The sequence below is a fragment of the Heteronotia binoei genome, chromosome 5 (assembly GCF_032191835.1).
Source record: "Heteronotia binoei isolate CCM8104 ecotype False Entrance Well chromosome 5, APGP_CSIRO_Hbin_v1, whole genome shotgun sequence".
In the NCBI taxonomy this organism is placed as follows: Eukaryota; Metazoa; Chordata; class Lepidosauria; order Squamata; family Gekkonidae; genus Heteronotia; species Heteronotia binoei.
Genome location: NC_083227.1, coordinates 102083367 through 102103396, shown reverse-complemented (window position 1 = coordinate 102103396; position 20030 = coordinate 102083367). Strand labels below are relative to the sequence as shown.

Here is a 20030-nt window from a genome sequence, read left to right as displayed (position 1 = left end):
AAGGGGTAGCCCCGTTTGTGCATTGTGGTGAAAAGGTGGGGAGATACAGTCTATGTTTTGCATCATGCATATTTTATCATGCATCTGATGCATCCAAGCTCATGGGAAAGCTGATGCTGAGCAAAAAAACTTGTATCGTTGTTTCATATATCTGATGAATTTTCCCACCCCTGAATTAAAGAGATAAGAGGAGAGAGAATCGTGTTTTTTATTATGGGAGTGGGATTTTTAAAAAAATAAATAAAAAAAACTGGTTAAAAAATTAGGGAGTTTTGCTGTTAACTTTTAGAAATATTGGGGTTGATTCTTTTTTAAAAAAAAAATATTCAGGAATTTATTTTTCCTACACTTCACATTTAGCTTGTTTTTTTAGCTATCATGGTTTAGTAATCTTTTTGAAGGATGCAAAGCTAGTGGCTACACTTGGATCTTGTTCCTTCCAGCTGTCTTCGGTGCATTTTTATCTCATTCTTCCTCCAGTTGGCTTACTTAGATCGCAGTGTCTGGGCAACTTAATTCAACACGGTCTTTGTTTATGCCAAATAAAGTCCATTCTTCGGGGGAGTTGAGTGGGTGATGGAAAGACTTGGTTTTTAAGTTGATAATTTTGTATGACCGAATGATGTTATAAATATCCAAATGGTCCTTGGCAAAAAAAAAAGCTTCTCCACCCCTGGATTAGATAGTAGGTAGAGAAGTGAGAGTGAAACAGGCTTTTTTGTAGCAAGAACTCCTTTCCATATTAGGCCGCACACCCCTGATGTAGCCAGTCCTCCAAGAACTTACAGAACCTGCTGTAAGCTCCAGGAGGGATTGGCTACATCAGGGTGTGTGGCCTAATATGCAAAAGAGTTCCTGCTACAAAAAAAGCCTTGGAGTGAAGAAACTGCCTGTTGGTGTGATCCTACCATAGTGGTGCATTTGTACCAACATAAGTAGTCAGTAGGCTGGGTCCTAAGTTTCATTTGCCTGCACCAAGTGAATGGCTGATCCAGTTGGTTTGGGTACCTCCCAAAGCAGTTGGATTGGTCTTTCAGAAGTAAGCTTGAGTTAGAAATGCATATTTTGCTTTGATTAATATGTTGTGTTGGCAACCATTTAAAAGTAATTTATGTGCTGGTAAATGAGTTGCTTGCACAACCAGTACTTACTTTGACAGTGAAGTTGGCATATAGAGAATATTACTTTGGTCTGACATAAGACTCAGTTAAGAGCATAAGAACCCTGTTGGATCAGACCAGTGGTCCATCTAGTCCAGCATCCTGTGTAACACAGTGGCCAACCAGTTTCTCTGGACAGCTGACGACAAAGCAGAGGCCAAGGCCTTCCCCTGATGTTGCCTCCTGGCTCTGCGATTCAGAAGGCTTAGTGCCTCTGAATGTGGAGGTTCCCCCCAGTCATCATGGCTAGTATGAATTCCCTTTTAAAGCTGCTTATTCCTGTGGCCATCACTACATCCTCAGATTTCACATTTTAATCACTCTCTGAGTAAAGAAGTATTTGCTTTTGTTCATCCTGAACCTACTGCTCATCGATTTCATTGGATGCCCTCGAGTTCTAGTATTTTGAGAGTTGAACATGATGATTTCTTTGAATTACAGGTAGTACATGTTTAAATTTAAACCAGTGGTTCATGTTGAAAAATTTTTATATTTTTCATTTCAAATTTTAGTTATGTGTTTTGGTCTTGGGGGGCTCTACCAGATATAATGCAGGTGAAGCTAAAAAAAAATCAGTCTTTATCAATATTTATGTTACATGTGATATTAGAGTTGTAATTTCTCTATGTTCTTCTATATTCCCAAATATTTTACTGTAGGAATCAACCTCTAAACCCAAAGCAAACCCAAAACAGCAGATAAATAAAAATTCAAAGCAATTCTTCTGCAAGGAACTTAAAAAGGTAAAGTTTCTTCTGTTCTTGGCATTCTTGTTGAAAATGTTCCATTTATAGTGTAATCCTGATGTGCTATAGTTTTAAATTATAAATTAACCATGTGGGTGGAACTACATTTTAAAAGTAATAAAAATAATAATTGTCATTTCATTCCTATATAAAACTATTAGTTGTATTTTAGATGGATCCCCCATTGATCTCAGAAAAAATCAAAGTAGTTGCATGTGTTTATAAAACTACAAGCAGGAACCTCAAGGACTTGTGGGGGGCATCTAATTTCCCCACTATTTCCTTTTTCCTTTCCCTGAAAGCCCCCATAGCCTCTCCCCTTTCCCTGCTTCTTTCTCCTTCCCACCTAACAGCTAATCTACCTTTATCTGTCCCCCTCTGTCTTCAGCTCCCATCCCTAGGTCGTTATCGGGGGAAACTATGCCCAATTGTGTGATGCTGGCTGCTGGGCCAGGCCCAGTTGCATGTTGGAGAACCCTCAAGAACTTGGGGGGAGGACGCATCACTTTCTCCTGTATTCCTCTTCCCACATTTCCCTTTTCTCTCCATATCTTCTCTGCTTTTTCTGCCTCACTCTATGCTTTTGAAGTCATATACATGTTTAGTAGTAACTGTTCATCTAATATTGGTTAAAAAAGCACCATCTCTAGTACAGCTGAATCTAATACTGCTTTGAAAGGATCACTTAATTGTTTTCAGTATCATAAGACACAGTTCTTTGTTATAGTCATTTACATAAAACAAATGTCAACATTTTCAACATAAACTCTACTAAAATAGCAGAATGTTACCATGATCAACTGGCAGCACAAAAAGAAGAGCAGTATGGAACAGAGTAAATGAAAATCCATCCAGAGCTTCAATTAATAAAATGTGCAAAAAATCTCAGCACTGAATAAAAGAATTAAAAATGAAAACAAGTATCTCATTCACTTCTTTCAACCTGATCATATGTTGTAATAGCAAAGTCAGCCAAATCTGAGGATAATTTAAGTCTAGTGACTGAAGTGGTGAAGGGCAGGACAGATCTTCTTACAAACCTGAAAAATGCTCCAAGTTTGCAGAAAAATCAGATGTTTTTAAGAAACCCTAAATGATGATACAAGGAACACCTGTAGTTTTAAAAAACAGAAGACTTCAGTGGAATTTGTAAGGCAACCACAGCATTCTGGACTTCTGTCAGTAAAAGGCAAGGTGAGGAAGAAAGGCCCTCTCTAGGGCTGTTTTGGCCTTTGAGGGAGGACTCTGGGCCAGGTTTGGCAGCAACCACTGTGACTTTATATTACCCAAGTTAATGACCTCCGTAACCCTGACAGCTTGCTACTGTTTGAACAGAGCAATCCTAGTAAAGCCAGTGTGGTACAGCAGTTAGAGTTGCAGAGTAGGGTCTGGGAGATTTGGATTCAAAACACCAGTCTGCCATAGAAGCTAGGTGGTGTTGTGGAAGTTGCATACTTTCAGCCTAAGCTACCTCCTATGGTTGTGAAGATAAAAAGGAGAAGAGGAGAGTAATGTAAGCAGCTTTGGTCCCCACTGTGGAGTAATGTGAGGTATAAATGAAATAAGCAAAATATAACTGAAGATGGGAGGCAGATAAAAGATATGGCTGAGAATAGTGGTGCAGGCATATTGATTTAAGAGTCAGTCTTTTTCCTCTTTGAAAGTTTTAACTTTGAAGCTGAGAATATGCATCTTTACCTGGTTTCTCTTTAGGTGATTGAGGCTTCTGATGTGGTGTTGGAAGTTTTAGATGCAAGAGATCCACTAGGCTGTCGGTGCCCACAGGTGGAACAGTTTGTTGGTCAGTCAGATGGAGGCAAACCATTGCTGCTGGTTTTAAACAAAATTGGTACGTGAAATGTATTGGAGCATATCAGTTAACTCTGTTCATGGCCCAGTTAAGTGGATAAATAAATAAAATCGAACTGGATTAGTTTATACTGAAGCTCTAAAGCTTAACTGGGCAGTAGACCACTTTATTAATCAGATAAATGATTTTTCATTGGGATGTGAGCAGTGGGGAAGATATAAAAATGTACTGACAAATTTCTGAAGACTGTCAGATTGACTGAGCTTACTATTTTTGTGGGTGTAAGGTTGCCAAGTTTTTAGCCACTTTTTCCCTTTTAACATAGCTTGATGTGGAGACATTAGCAGATAACTGCTGCCTCCACGCTGAAAATCTTCACCTGTTGAATTCCAAATAGTGAGCTGCTTGTGAAGTCCTAGGGCCAAACTAAGCCGGGGTGGGGCGGGCAATTTATTGTAAGGGAGCTACCTTTTCCAGTATTTATCCTGTTCTTTGTGAATTTCAAAAAAGAGCAAAGTTAATTACCAAAAACTTGTGTCTGCTTTAAGATGTCCAGGTATGGACTTCAGGAGTCCACAAGGTCATGTGCTCCCTCTCTTCCCTTTCTACTTTGCTCATAGAGTACATACATCTTGGTTTGAAATATAGTTTGTTGTGATGTCTCTTTTGGATGAAATGGAAATCAGAGCCTGTTCATGTTTACAAATCAGAATTGCAGATCATACTTTAATTCTTGTTTGTAAGCAAGAAACAGGCTGCAAGTCATTAAAACCACCCTATTTGGACTTCCTGGCTTTCTTGTTCTTGTCACAAGCTGTAATTTGTTAATAATCATCTGAATATTGTGAAAGAAATCTCTTACCATTAGATTTATTTTTGAAGCCACTTTTTGTTAGAGTAAGAACAGCGCTATTTTTTTCAGATCTGATACCGAAGGAGAACTTAGAGAAATGGTTGCATTATTTAAATAAGGAAATTCCAACTGTTGCATTTAAATCTGCAATGCAGAAAAAAGACAGAACAGCGGTAAGAACAACCCACCCTCCCCTTCATACTGCTGAAAGAGATGGTGACTTTTTGAATGAACATTGTGAAAAGAAATAATTCTTGTTAAAAGGTGAAGAACATAATTTGCAAGCTTGTTTTCCCCATCTTATTTGCCTGCCGTAAAAAAACATTAAGTAAGGGAGTAGGACAGCTGGCCCAGAAACTAAAAGCTCGTTATCAGAAGGAAAAAAGAATATATAGAACCAGTTAAAACTTGTGATATCCAGAGAGATACACTCAGCTTGCTGCTGCCGCCACCATCTTTTCCTGTATTACACATTATAAGTACTGCATCATCCACCTTGTCCCTGTAAATTGAGGTGGGAAGCTAAGAGGGAAGTGATTAAATGATAGTGTTAACCAGGATGAAAGACATTCATGTTTAATTTTAATGCTTTATAGATAGCAAATTTTATGACTTACATGTATTTTGGATTGATTTTGTATCTTTTATATGCTTATGATTAATTGGTCTGTAAGCATCAATAAATGATGATGATGATTTCAAAGACACTACTCACCTTCAGTAAATAAACAAAATTGCTATTGAAAGCTTGGTCTTCCCTGTTGGGTTCTAAATTGGTTTGTCCAAGGATCCCAGGGCAAGTGTAAATAATGATGGAATAGGATCATTCTGCTGTCTTTTGTCTTTAAATAACCACAACTCAGCTCTGAAACCATCTTCTCCTACCACTTGTTTTGGAAGAATTGTAGTTGGTTTTTACCACCTACTTAGAAGACTGACGTTATGAGTGTTTGTTAATAGCATAGCTCAGCATGTCAGTGGAGTTCCCCCAATTATTCTCCCAAAACTAGGATAGTGCACTTTTATATGCCTTGGTGCTGATGTTTTATATCCTTTCTAATTTAAATTTTAAAATTTTAATGGGGATACAGAAAAAAGGGAAAGGAGGAAATACGTGTATTAAGTTTTGTTATGATTGCACAATATATGGGGAATTTTACAGATGCTAAGGATATTTCTTAACGTGTAAAACTGTATAGCAATTAGTTTGACAAATGCATGATGTGACACGCTATAGTTGCATATTAACATAAGAGTATTTCATAATTTTTATGAATGATATATATAGCATAATGTAACATGATTGTTTAAAGGTCCAGGATAACCACCTGTTAGCATTTCTATCTGTAATCTGCAATATTTTCATGTTTTCTAGTTTATTCTGCTGTATGATGTAATAAGTAACCTCATAAGAACCATTATAAAGTCTTCATGCTAAAATTTGTTGTAATAAATTAAATTGTAAATGAAGTGATTTTTTTTATATTAATTTAAATTTACACCAGGCAAAGAGGGTTACTAAAATTGATCTATCATTGGCCAGCCTGTGCTTCGGAGGTGACTGTCTGGTAAAACTTCTTCAGGAGCATAGTACGGTGAAAGAGAAAGTTGTACAAGTTGGTGTAGTAGGTAAGTACATTTTAACTCCTTCTTCAGTTTGTAGGAACTGTGATGCTTATTTAAGCATGTAGCATTCATGGTTTTAACTGCTCTGCAGCATTCAAAATCTTGCACTTTTTCCTCTGTTGTTGCTTTTACAGCAACCCAAAACCTGGCAATAGAGGCAGCAGTGTCTTGAGCAGTAATAGATATTTCCAGGTGGGCAGCCGTGTTGGTCTGAAGCAATAGAACAAAGCTGGAGTCCTGTAGCACCTTTAATCCAACAGTTTTGTTGAGAATGTAAGCTTTCGTGTGCTAAACGCACACTTCATCAGAAATAGTATCAGATGGCATTAGCGGTCCTACGTATATAGTGGGCAGTGAACTAGTATGCAAAATAGTGAAAATTGTTTTAGTGGACTAAAAGAATAGCAAGTTGGGGTCAGGCAGCTGTCAGCCTGGGTTGACTGGACAGAAAAAACAGCAACGGCAATAAATGTCAGAATTGGAGTGATATCCACATCACCAGGCCTCCTAAGTATGAAACGTAATAAACTAGAATCTGTTGTAATGTTCTGTTGGTCTCTTCTAAGGGTTAAAATAACATTTTTCTGTAGAACGAAGCTGGAGTCTACTCTGCTCTGTTAAAATGCTAATATAAAAATATATTGGAATACAGTAATTGACTGACCTTGGCCACAATTTTAAAAGTTCTTAGCATGCTCTTGGGTACCTAGGGGTTGGTTTGCTTTCCATCTGTATCTGATTGCTTATGTTGAGTTCAACTCAGCAAGCTATCTGATGCACAGGTGCAGCTTTTCAGTATTGACAAGGGACTGTTTTATTAATAGAAGGTTTGAATAGCTCCAGTGGCCAGTGAAACACCAGAGGTTTTGGATCCTAGATGCTAATTCCCCCTGATACAGCCCTTTGCATTCTTCAGTATCTTCTTCTCAGAGGCATACCTGACAAGGCACTTAAGGAGGATACTTTTTTTGGGGGGGCTTGCCTGTTCTGGAGTGAGAAATGATGACACACTCTATGTCTTACTGTTACAGTGGAGACTTCAGATCCAACTCTGATCTTGCTCTACAAGCAGCTTTAAAAAGGTTCTATATGAAAAATATTTCACTGACAACAAAATGCTGCTAAAAATCAGAAAAATGGCAATGCATCTCCAAAAATTTCCTTGCCTCTTTGGTGTTGAAAGGACATGGGGAAGAAGAGAAAATAGTGATATAGATTCAGTTTTACAAAGTGGAGGAAACTTGATGAACCTCCCTCCATCTCAAGGAATTTGAATAAAAATGGGACAGTGCTTGACTGCCTATAGCTCTCAGCTTCTATATGGGAGAAAGAATGAAAGTTTCCTTGCTTGCTTCTGCCACTTGTTTCAAAATGGTAGGAACAGTTATTTTCAATGTAGCTGCTGTCTTACAGCATTTTTTAAAAGACAAATTCCTTTCCTCCAAGGCATTCATAATTCATTAGAGAATAAATAGATTTAGGGTACAAAGAAAGGGATAAATGAGAGCCTGTGCAGTTAAGCACGCTTAGGCTGCATTAAAATTAGAAGTGATTCTGGGCTTAAAGCATGGATATGGTGATTGCTTAGAGTTTACCTGAAATATAAGCATTGCTACTTGGTATATCAAAAGGAGGAAACAGAGAAAAAAGATACCTGCCTCTGGAGGGAGAGCATGCCATTCACGTGGTAAAACTTGGCATTTTTTCATCCTTTGCAAAATATTCCCCTTTGTACTATTTTGTATTTGGTATGGCATATAAGGTGTACTTAATACATTTATAATGTGTGTGCTTATCTTCAGGTTTTCCCAATGTAGGGAAAAGCAGCATTGTCAATAGTCTGAAAGAGGCACGTGTCTGCAACGTGGGACCTATGAGAGGCCTTACGAAGTTAGTTTGTTTTTTGTGAAGCAGTTCATTTTGAGCTTGTCATCGATGATATTTCATGTGGTTCGGCTTTTATTTGCTCATTCTCTGCATCTGTGCACAGAAACTGTAACAGCTATTTTCTTCTTAGTTGCAGAAAATGGAGATGTGTTAGTGGTAACTGGAACAGATTCTATTAAATAAATGAATTTTTGACTAATATTTATTGACATAATGGAATATTTAGGCTGCATTTTTCTCCCTTTTGCATTGATAGTACAAGGTGTTGAATGTTATTTGTTAAAAAAATGCTGAGAGTTTTTCATTAAATTTATTTAAGGGAAGAATACTGCTAACCTGAACCAATTATTTTAACTTTATTGTTCTCTTATTGGATAAGAGCTTGGAGGGACTTGAACCAAGTGTGACTCAGTGACAAAGCAGAGAACAGACCTTGCATGTTTCAGGAGTGATCTCCACAAGTGGTCGTATATTCATAAAGTCCATGAAATATTGCCATTGGCTTTCCAGGGTGATTCATTTTGCTCAAATTTTAACATTTTGTTTCTTTATACTGTTTCTTTATCAGATGCTTCCTAATTTGTTTGAACCAATTTTTCTTGTGTATATTCTTTCAAAGGTGCATGCAGATTGTTAACATTGACAACCAAATCAGAATGTTAGATAGTCCTAGCATTATTGTGGCACCTTCCAACCCTCCTCATGCACTAGTACTGAGAAGCACAACAGATGTTGATTCTGCTAATTTATTTGATTCAGTAGATGCAATTTTGAAGCACTGCAGCAAACAGCAGGTAAAGCTACTGTGTAGTTCCTTAATCTTTTCTTAGCCTCTGATGTTTTAGAGCTTGCATATTATACTATGTTAATGAAAAAGGGGGTCCTTTTGCTTTCTGGCCAACATAGTCACTGTTGGAGAATTTGCCTTGCCCATTCCTTAGGTGGACTGGTGTGAATTAGCATATGGTCAGAAAAGTGTGATCCAGGTCTTTATGCTTCTTCTGCTCAGAGCTTATGTGTTTAACTGAATTGAGTTATATCTAACACCATGCTGGCAGTGTGGGAAATGAGGATATCTGTTGTGTCTTATTATGACAGTGAAGACATCAGATCCAACTCTGATCTTGCTATTGCCTGATGGTGCTTCCCAAGAAGGGCCAGCCCAGTTATGCTTTCTGCCATAGCAGAGTGTGGTATTGGCCCAGATATTTGGAACTGGAGCAAGAACCTGCTGCTCTTGCTGTGAACAGCCAGGTGACAAGGATTTGGGGGGAGGGGGAATCAAAAACATTAATGTAGCACTTCCCTGTTTGTGCACGTAATGCTGAGATTATGCAAGAATGATTTATTCAGCAGAAATTGAGAATGATACATTTGATTGGGTTTTCTTTTTATTTCAGATCATGATGTATTACAATATTCCGAATTATGGAAATCCTTTGGAGTTTTTAACACTACTTGCACAGAAGAGAGGAATGCTGAAAAAGAAAGGTGTTCCTAATGTAGAAGCTGCAGCTAAATTAGTGCTGTGTGACTGGACAGGGTAAATATTTATTAAGTTGTCTGGAAGAACTTGGGACCCACTGAGATCAACTCCTCTTGGTAGCCACTATATTAAAAAATGGTTGGCAAAGGACAAGTTATTAATTTTACATGTGGAATGAAACGCTGTGTGTCATTTGACATAGGAGGATTGTGTATGTTCTATGTCCTGTGCACTAAAGGATGATATTGCAGGGGCAGTTAGTATCTGAAACAGCAGTTGCTTTTGATAACAGTAGAAGGTGTGATATAGAGGCATTAGTAGTATATACACCCAATAGGTGTATTTTTGTCTCTTCCCCCCCCACATGTAGTTTATGAAGTCCAAAGACTGATAATGTGTGAACCATTGCTGTTTTGAGTGGGTGATGTTTCATACTTCTGTAAACAACATTTTTTCTCAGTGCCAAAATGAGTTATTACTCACAACCCCCTGCATTGTGGATCCCATCACCACACCTCTCCGCTGAAGCTTTAGCAGCAGTAAAACTAGCTTTTAATTTTGATGATCTGGAAGAAGATAACAAAACCACCTTGAAAGGTAAGGCTAAACAACCCTTACGTTTGGGGCATGCTTTTCAGAAAGGTCATGCCAAGTTATTTTTTAGACTATTGTTGGGACTGGGGCCCCACCTTCCCTGCTGCCTGAATTCATATTCTCTGGCTCCTGCTGGCCTCTGAGGTGAGGAGGCAGCGGTTTTTAGCGTAGACCTCCTTCTCTCCCCAGCCTTCTTCCTTGTAGTTCAGGAGCCAAGCCAAGTTATAACAGGCTTATTACCTCCCCATAAACAACATAAACCTTGCAGCTGCCAGTGACCCCCACTCAGGAGGTGGGACTTCCATGGTAGGGTTCGGTGTCCTCTTGTTTGAGTCCTGAGCCACCAGACCCCACCTCCTGTTACAACTGTTCCCTGTTTCCATAATTGTCACTACTGCCCTGCAAGAGTGGGAGTGGAGGAGTAGAGTGGAAGTGATAGGACCTCAGTGCCTCTGCCTGACCTTGGGTTACAACTCAGCTCTGACCAGACAAAGGAGCTATACCAGTAAATCCCTCCCCCTCCCCTTGGCCCCTGGGATAACCCAGGTTGTCAATAAACCTGTGGAGCGTCTGGCCTACCCTGCATCCCAGTAGGAGATCAGCAGCAGCTGCCTGTCTGGGATGCTAGGCTTGCTGCATCTTCCCCCCATTATGCTAGTTATTTTGCTAATATCTAGATGCAGATAAAGGCAGGTTTAATTCTCCACCACTGCCATGTTCTGTGAGGGAAAATAAACCAATTGCCATCTTGAATAGTGGCCCCGTGGCGCAGAGTGGTAAAGCAGCAGTACTGCAGTCCTAAGCTCTGCTCACAACCTGAGTTCGATCCCCGGTGGAAGCTGGGTTTTCAGGGAGCCGGCTCGAGGTTGACTCAGCTTTCCATCCTTTCAAGGTCGGTAAAATGAGAACCCAGCTTGCGGGGGCGGGGGAGTGTAAAAAAAAAAGACTGGGGAAGGCAATGGCAAACCACCCCGTAAAAAGTCTGCCGTGAAAACATTGTGAAAGCAACGTCACCCCAGAGTTGGAAATGACTGGTGCTTGCACAGGGGACCTTTCCTTTCCCATCTTGAATATGACTGAGATGAAGCAAAACTAAGCCTCACCCCCAAATACTGGGACTGGGTTTTCCCATTATCCAGAAATGGGGTAGGATTTCTTCTTTAGAAGGACCAGGCTGGATGGTTTTGCCAGTGTGCTAATATGGTGTCATGGTTAATCAGCATTTCTTCTACAGCTAGTAAACACCCAAATAAGGCAAGCAGCATTGCGTTTCAGTCTCCTGGCTTCACTGATGGTATTATAGAGGATACTGAACTGCCAGGGGAAGTAATGGAAAAAAAGAGCATAGAAATGAGTGAAGATGCTGAGGAATTATCTGAAGACAAGGAGGATGGAGTGGAAAGCGAAGAGGTAAAAGTGCAAGCTTTAAGAGACTTAGTTCTAACACTGTGCTCTTTAGTACACATACTGAGTTTTCCTAATGAAGAAGGAATGGCATTTTGGTCCTGGTTATATAGAAGCATTCATATTACAGTGATTGCACATTTCCTGTATGTACATGTATACATCTCTTTGCGCAAAAAAAAAAGCCAATATGCATTCACTTTGCATTTGAAATTAGGTTCTAGTACTTGGTTAAATAGGAGATTGTATCATGTTCTGCTAAAGTTCATTTACTCAGCATGGGAGGTTGTATCGTGTACTACTAAAGTTCAATTACTCAACATCTATATTTTTAAAAAATGAGGTGTATACTGTGCACAGATTGTACATGCATTCACTGTAATGTGAACAGGGCTAGAATGGGCAACTAAGTCAGTCTTCCAGCCTCAATTCCATCTGAAAGTGGGAAGTCATAGTAACTAACTGCAGGCTGTTGTTTGAAAGAATAATCCTAAATACCCTTGATGGTTTATCTTCCCAAAGCACCACTCAGTTGTATCCTTTTATCATTTTATTTCAGAAAAACAAAACACACTCTGAAGAGCTGGAAGCAAAGAATGCAAAATGGGGGAAGTTGCCTACAGGTGCATGTTAAATGGAGCTCTCAAAACTTATTTCCACATTGCTACTCAGAACAAACCATTGATTTCAGTCTCTCTCTCTTGTCTGCTGTAGGTAGACAGCTCCGCATAGAGGCTGGTGACCTCGATGATGCCTATGATTTCAATACAGATTACATATAAGAAGATCAAGGGGTTTTGAGCGCTCCAGTTTTCTGGTCAGCATTTAGGACTCTACAGGCATTTCGGTGGACTGTTTGTGGACTGGCAATGCCAATTCTGTGTGCATATTGTATAGAGCAGGGATTCCCAAACCCCAGGTCTAATCCCGGTCTGGGGCTTGTTTGCAACTGGGCCACCACTCCCTGCCCTCTAAAAACTCCCCCCCCCCCCCCCGCTGGCCTTGCCCTTGCAGCACGGCGATGAGCCGCTCAGTCACGCCCCCCTCCCCAGCATAACGGGGCTCGGCTGCCGCCACCACCTGTCCCCTCCCTTCCTTTCCCCAGCGCCGCTGGAAAAGCAGGCTGAAGGAGGAGTTTCGCCCCTCCCTCACTTCCTTCAGCATGATTCAAATCAGCCCGGTGCTGCCGAAGCTTCCCGAGCCTCCTCCCAGTGTCTCTTGGGGGGGGGGGGGCAGCAGCGGGGCTCTGTTCTGCAACGGTGGAGCCCTTTCAGAATGGGGCTGGGTGAGCTCAGCAGTTTTCCCGAAGAATCAGGTGATGGGGGAGGGGGGACAGTCGAGCAGCTCCCTTCCTGACATTGAAATTGACCTGGGGTGGGGGAGAGAGGAGGAGGGGGAAGCAAATGCCTAGTTTCCCCTCCTCCCTCCCTTCCCCATCCCAGGTCAATTTCAATGTCCGGAAGGGAGCTGGAAGGCAACCTTATTTGCTTTATTTTCCACCACCACCCCCCTCTTACTGTCAGGCAGTCTTTTCTTCTGGCTGTCTTTCTCTTTTTTCTCTTTCTTTTCTGGCTTTCTGTGTCATTCTTTCCAGACTCTTTTTCTTTCTTTCTTTCATTCTGGCTGTTTTTCTCTCTCTCTCTCTCCTGTCTTTTTCTCTCTCTCTCCCCCCCCCCTTCCTTCTTTCAGACTGTCTTTCTCTCTTTGTGTCATTCTTTCTCCCCCCCCTCTCTCTCTCCCTTCCTTCCTGTCATTTCATTTTTCCCAGGCTGAGAACATTCTATATTTTTAGTTTTCTGCTGTGGGATTCTTGTGCTTTTTCTTTGTTTTATTTTTAAAGTTGCATTGCAAAATCCCTCTATTCTCCTACCTTTCCTAAACAAAATATTACAAGAGTTTTAAGCATGTTTGTACATCACTTCCTGGCTCTGCCCCCAAATTTTAGTAGGCCACGAAGGAGAAGTGTAAAAATAACTGGGCCACGGGAGGGGAAAGTTTCGGAAACCCTGGTGTAGAGTATTGCATTATTATTTACAGAAGATTGCATCCATGTGTTTCTCATCAATCAGCATAAATTTGAAACTGATGATGCTTGATATGATTCCCTCCAGCAGTGAGGCATGTTGTACCATGATTCATTAACTCAGTCTCTGAAGAGAAAAGTTTGAAGCATACATGGTCAAAGAGATTCAGTTCTGAAATAGGTATATACTTATTCCAAGGGAGTAAACCTTGCACAAGCTAACAGGGAAATGTACAGGGAGGTCAGTGGACAAAATCGGTTGTAAGCTCATTAGGATGAAATAAAATTTTCAGCTTCTTCTATGGAAGATGTATGTTACTTTTTTGCAGCTGTGTTGAACTTATTTGTTGTGAAGGCTGGATCTGACACTTTATTGGGCAAGGCCATGTGTGCCATAAAATGTAACACAAAAAGTACCAGGGATACAGACTTTATAAAGGTGATTTCATATGGTAATAACAGGTGAATGACAATAGCAGGCTTGGTTGGATTAGGTGTTATATGCAGGGGGTAGTAGGTGTGGAGATACCAGCATTGGTAATGAGACAGGAAACCATCCAGGAGGATGCTAAGAATAAGTGGAGTGATTAATGAGCAATCTGACATTAGAAACCACAACATTCAGTTGCTGACCTAAAAGTAGCAGCGCTCTTACAAAAGAATATCAAAGGGAGATTAGAAAGAGAAACTGCTGAATTGCAATTGATAATAAAGGTCAAGACAATACTTCTTCCTGGACCAAATTGAGAGCTAGGCTTCCTGTCTTATTACCAATGCCTGCTGTTGTCATTTGACATCTGAAATCACTCCACTCTCCAAAATATATGGTTCCGTGGCATTTAAAATCTTCACAGGAGAGCATTTAAAAAATAACCTTAATGCTCATTCTCTGTGCAATAATTTTAGCTTTTTCCAACTCAAGGAACTATGTAAATTCAATTACACGAAGTGCAAAAAACAGTATTGTTTATTACATTTTCAGTCAGCATATTTAATAATAAACTAGTTAGCATACATTGTCATCAAGAAAACAAATGCATTGATGTGACATGAGTTAACTGATGTGCAAACGTGTTTAGTAAGGACAAATTACTATTCACAAAAAAAGATTCAAATTAAGAAATTCTTAGTAAATTTGAGCAGCTGCTTCCACAGTTTTAAAAATTATTCCTTTAGAATTGTTGGGGTAACCTTGCAAATCAATAAAATATTTTTTTATTAATCACAAGAGACCTAATTCTGATAAAAGTTTTCACCAGTTAAATGTGATTTAGAGATTTGAACTGATCATCCACCAGTAGAAGATGTTTAACTTAGATTCACAGGTTAAGTCAAAAGAAAGAGAGATAACAGATTTTCAGCATATTAGATTACCATGCAAGATATGTGGCCATTGTCCAGGAATTTATTTTGTCACATGCCTTTTAGCCTTGGACGGTTATTCAGGAGCAATCTATTAAGTTCCAAAATGCTTGTTCATGGAGGTACTATCTGCTCCACTAGAATGGCATTATTTACAGAAAGCCAGCTCCTCGAAGCATGCAATTTCAAGTATTTAAGAGTTTTTCCATTTAAATACAAAATGATGGATGTAGTATTGCTGATCTCAGTGGACTGGTAAATTTCCTGAGAATGCAAGTGTATCAGATCCATTTACTTTGTTTCATAGATATCAGTGTGCCTCCGGATCAGGTTGAATTTGTTGGTAGGGTCTGGAATGTACCATTTTTCCCAGACTTCCGCATAGGATGCTGTCCTTCCCCAGGGTTTGAAATGTCCATTCCAGTGGAGTAGTTTTGCAGCTTTCACAAACTGTGGCGAGTATCTTTTACCAGCACTAGAACCTTTGGATTAAATGACAGTGATCAGTGAACTTTTAAATGTCTACACATTCCAAAGACCAATACCAATGATAGTAAGAGTAGAAAGTAGTGGGGATTTTTAAAGTTATGGGTAAATCAGTATTTTTGACTTGCTGCCAAGTTGCACAGTTTGTCACTACAATTAATGCTTCCTCTCTTCAAAATAACTGGGTAGAAGAACAAGAGTTGGCTTTTATACCCCACTTTTCACTACCTAAAGGAGACTCAATCTCAGCATACAATTGCCTTCCCTTCCTCTCCCCACAGTCTCAGCATACAATTGCCTTCCCTTCCTCTCCCCACAACAGACACTCTGCGAGGGAGGTGGGGCTGAGACAGCTGTGACTGACTCAAGGTCACCCAGCTGGCTGCATGTTGGAGGAGTGGGGAATCAAATGTGGTTCTCCAGATTAGAGTCCACCAATCAACAACCAAACTGGCTCTCGGTGGAACGAACTGGCATGCAAACTCAAGCACTGTCTTGCTGAATCAGACTAAAAGCATTAAACTTCACGGAAGTTCATAAGGAGGTGTGATTTGTGCCTAGCATCTTCTTGTCCTGTATATACAATGACTTTGAATCAAGAAATAAGCCTAAATTCAGAACAATTTGTCAGAAAAAGTGAAAAGCTGCTTATGAGAGCTTCAGGATCTAGCTTCTTAAATGAAATATGTCTAGAAATAAGACCATGATTTGAATCCCATTGAAACAATCATTGCAAGTAGTCCTTGGATTAGAAACTCAATTGTACAATCCTGTTTTGTGTTAGATACAATCACACTAAAAACCTTTGATCTTTCCAAGTGGCTACATTAAATACCCTTTGATTTTTGTACAGAACACTGATTAGAAAGATCCAGATGGGCAGCCATGTTGGTCTGAAGCAGTAGAACAAAGCAGGAGTCAAGTTGCACCTTTAAGACCAACAAAATTTTATTCAGAATTTAAGCTTCTGTGTGCTCTAAGCACACTTCAATAAAACTTTGTTGGTCTTTAAGGTGATACTTGACTCCTGCTTTGTTCTACTGATTAGAAAGGGGAGGAATCAACATTTGGTCTTGCGATAGCTTTTATACAAATGGAACTATGTTAAATAAAACTTACAATCCAGCCCCATCATTTCACTGAAAGACCTTTGAAAAATGGGAGTAAAGAAGATGAAGTATAATCTCAGCCATTCCTGTGTCAAATGTCTTTCTCCTGTACTTACCCAGATGGCGTACATTCCACATGGGATCAAAGTTTGAATGCCTCTTGTAAAACACAATGAGCAGAGGGGGTGTGGTGATGCTGCCTGCAAGCGTCCTACTGTATATCTCCTCTCTAGGCAAAAGTAAAGAAAGTTAAGCTAGTTGAAGATGTTCAGAGAAGATGCTGAAGTTACTTCCTCAGTGACCCACTGGACACATTGAGAAGTAATATAATGGCTAAGAAACTGAGCTATGAACAAGTTTTGTCTTTAACACAAATTTCTATAGCTTCAGATAAACCATACTCATTCAGGCCTCTCCCCAAAACAGGAATAACAACAAAGCCTTGTTCTTACAAGTTTACAGAAGTAACAGCAAATGTGAGCCTTTAACAACACAAAAGTGTCAGTTACTTCCTACTCCAAAGGCTCAATATATAGGGACAGAACATAAAGCAGAAACGGGAGGACCACCTAGTAAGAGAAGCTAAAACAGTAATACAGCATTTATAAGTGAGCTACCCATGAGAATCGCATCTCTTCCCCCACAATGAGACAAGGCTCAAGATTGCCAGAGCAGCAGAAGAAATCCAGAATCAAATGTATATGAAGGTTAGATCCAAGTGAGGGAAGAAGGTCTAGGAGCCAAAGGAGGACAAGTTCTAGGAAATCAACCCACCACAAAGTTGGAGAAGGTAGCTTGGGTGCAAAGCGATGCTTATTTAGGAGAAACAGCTGTGTTTGGTCAGAAAATGGGGGACAGCAAGATACTTGGGGGTGACTGAGTCACTAGACTGAGGCAGCTCTGTTCCACTGGCTCCTACCCTCTCCACTCACAGTGGGTTTACATTGAGCAGGCAATATTCCTCTGTTTTGGAGCTGCAAAAGATACCTATCTATTTGGCCCAGTTTTCTAGGTCTTGTGATTTGCATGAGCCAGGTATAAGACAAAACAGGTGACCAAAGTGCTTCACATACAGTATCTTTCAATGATCCATTATTAAAAAGGTAAAGGTAGTCCCCTGTGCAAGCACCAGTCGTTTTGGACTCTGGGGTGATGTTGCTTTCACAACATTTTCACGGCAGACTTTTTTACGGGGTGGTTTGCTATTGCCTTCCCCAGTCATCTATACTTTTCCCCCAGCAAGCTGGGTACTCATTTTACCGATCACTGTTATATTGCAGCCGGGAAGCTAAGGCTAACAAAGTGGCTTGCCTAAAGCCACTTGGTGGATTCATGGCACATGTGAGATCTGAACCTTCCCCACTCATACGTAAGCCACTCAGCCACTCTGTTCTACTAGCCCTTTATGGCATTAGGAATAAGATATCAGAAGGTTCTAAGGTACAAGAGGGAGAAAGAGCCATTAAATCTTTTACAGTCAGAAATAGGATGCAAAAAATAGCTTAGAGACAATGTGATAGAAGAGCAGCAACGGAGGAAAGGCTGATTTTTAACAGTTATTTAAATCAAAGATGAGAGCAGTACTTTTGGATGCCTGTAATACAATTACCTCAACCCCCTTTTAACAAGATGTGAAATTGAAGTCTGGGGATACTCACACCACATTAAGTGCCATCCATTTCTCCAGTTGTTTAGTGACATTCTGTATCTTCCATTCAGTCAGATTAGCAATAAATACACCTGGATTGAAAGAGCATGTACTTGCTTTCATGGACAGCTTCCGAATGGCTTCTTTTTTATAATCAAGAAATCCAATGTAATTATACTGGAAATAAACAGAAATTGAATCTCAATTTCAGTTACTTACATGTGTCTTCTCACTGTAGACACCCAGAAGGTTTCATTGTCCAGTTTTTGTAATTAAAAAACATTCCATACTTCTAGGCCTAAAAAGGTAAAGGTAGTCCCCTGTGCGAGCACCAGTAGTTTCTGACTGGGGTGACATATCGCCTTTGCCTTCCCCAGTCATGTACACCGCCCCCCCCAGCAAGCTGAGTACTCATTTTACCAACCTCAGAAGGGTGGAAGGTCAATGAGCCAGCTACCTGAATCCAGCTTCCACCGGGATTGAACTCAGGTTATGAGCAGAGAGTTTGGACTGCAGTACTGCATCTTTACGATGCTGCACCACAGGGTCTTTTTTAACTTTTAACAATGCAATGGTCTGTGTTAAAAATTACTTTGCATATGTCTTCAATATACAAGGCAGTAAACTACATCTATAACCCTTTACCATTAACAACCCTGTTGATGTGGTGTATTAATGGTATTCCAGTTATGATGCTCGACATGCTGTAACCTTGGCATGCATTTTATATCCCAAGACAATTTACACTCCTGCTAGCTATGCACTGGGCCTTTAAAGTGTGCCAAAGGGCAGCTAAGACTCCAATCTCATCAGAATCTGAAAGAGATAGGTGCCTTCCTTCATTTAATGTTTTTTGAAAAACCAAGAAGTGCCCTGTAAAAGTACAAAATAACATACAACCACAAAAGTAGAGACAGCTTCTAAGATACCAGGCCTGAATCATTCACATTCTTTTGAAGGCATGCACACCTGGTTTCCTGCTCCACGAACTGCAACCTTGTTTGTGGTAGAGTCACAATCATCTGAGAATGCAGCTGCATGGCCAGGTTGCAGTTTAGTGTTATAAAGTTCAAGGATATCATCTGAAAAGAAAGCCAAGTAAGTTAAAAACAAATAGCAAAGGCAAACCAGGTTCTCCACATTTGCTAAAAATTAATTTAGCAAACATTTCTGGTAGAATGCTTTTCAATGCTCAGATGTTCAGTAGGAAGTTATTCCCATTCAAAGCAATGCTACTATATCAATACCCATCTTGGAATTTTATGGATTATAAACTGTTTGAAATTACTTTTATTGTATATCTATTTTTAATTTTTACGTTGTTTTAACTGTTGTTAGCTGCCTTGAGCCCGTTTGGGAAAGGCAGGATATAAATATGATAAATCAATGCTAAGTTAAAAACAGACCAGTATCAAAGTAGTTCCATGGAGAAAATATGTGGTTCTTAAACAAGATCTGCCCTTGGCACATGACAAAACAACTTTTCAAAGCAGTTCCAGACACAGCATGTGAGACAATAAAAACCTAGCTAGCACAAACAATAAATCTAAAGCAGCAATTTGTATCAATCAAATTTGCCACTGAGAATTTTGTCTAAAATGGGGTTGCATCCTTATATAAATGCTATACCAAAGATCAGTGAATGGCAGTACTTAATGGTTAGAATGTGAAACGGATCAGATTCAGATCACACAGCTGTGAAAGTTCATGCCTTGACCTCAAGCTCAGGGCTTTTCTTGAGCAGGAACGCAGTTCCGGCTGGCTTGGTGTCAGGGTGTGTGGTCTAATATGCAAATGAGTTCCTGCTGGGCTTTTGCTACAAGAAAAGCCCTGCTC

The 20030-nt window shown here is 40.0% G+C and overlaps 2 protein-coding genes and 1 non-coding gene across 5 annotated transcripts in view; 2 read left to right on the top strand and 1 right to left on the bottom strand.

Annotated features, from left to right (window-relative positions):
- Positions 1 to 14812, top strand: part of GNL3 (G protein nucleolar 3) — a 25232-nt gene extending 10420 nt beyond the window's left edge. The window contains exons 5-15 of the mRNA XM_060239958.1: positions 1820 to 1903; positions 3620 to 3755; positions 4639 to 4742; positions 6075 to 6198; positions 7998 to 8085; positions 8702 to 8876; positions 9483 to 9625; positions 10029 to 10165; positions 11397 to 11599; positions 12126 to 12189; positions 12281 to 14812. Of these exons, the coding sequence (XP_060095941.1) occupies positions 1820 to 1903; positions 3620 to 3755; positions 4639 to 4742; positions 6075 to 6198; positions 7998 to 8085; positions 8702 to 8876; positions 9483 to 9625; positions 10029 to 10165; positions 11397 to 11599; positions 12126 to 12189; positions 12281 to 12348 (1326 nt within the window). The 3' untranslated portion in view covers positions 12349 to 14812. The remainder of the gene's footprint in view (positions 1 to 1819; positions 1904 to 3619; positions 3756 to 4638; positions 4743 to 6074; positions 6199 to 7997; positions 8086 to 8701; positions 8877 to 9482; positions 9626 to 10028; positions 10166 to 11396; positions 11600 to 12125; positions 12190 to 12280) is intronic.
- On the top strand, positions 9144 to 9217 carry LOC132573093 (small nucleolar RNA SNORD19). The gene has a single exon (XR_009555497.1). It is a non-coding gene; the product is annotated as a small nucleolar RNA SNORD19 (small nucleolar RNA).
- Positions 14539 to 20030, bottom strand: part of GLT8D1 (glycosyltransferase 8 domain containing 1) — an 18375-nt gene continuing 12883 nt past the window's right edge. For all 3 annotated transcript variants that reach the window (XM_060239955.1, XM_060239954.1, XM_060239953.1), the window contains exons 7-10: positions 19164 to 19276; positions 18205 to 18371; positions 16663 to 16775; positions 14539 to 15433 (exon numbers count right to left, since the gene is read on the bottom strand). In XM_060239955.1, the coding sequence (XP_060095938.1) occupies positions 15243 to 15433; positions 16663 to 16775; positions 18205 to 18371; positions 19164 to 19276 (584 nt within the window). In that variant the 3' untranslated portion in view covers positions 14539 to 15242. The remainder of the gene's footprint in view (positions 15434 to 16662; positions 16776 to 18204; positions 18372 to 19163; positions 19277 to 20030) is intronic.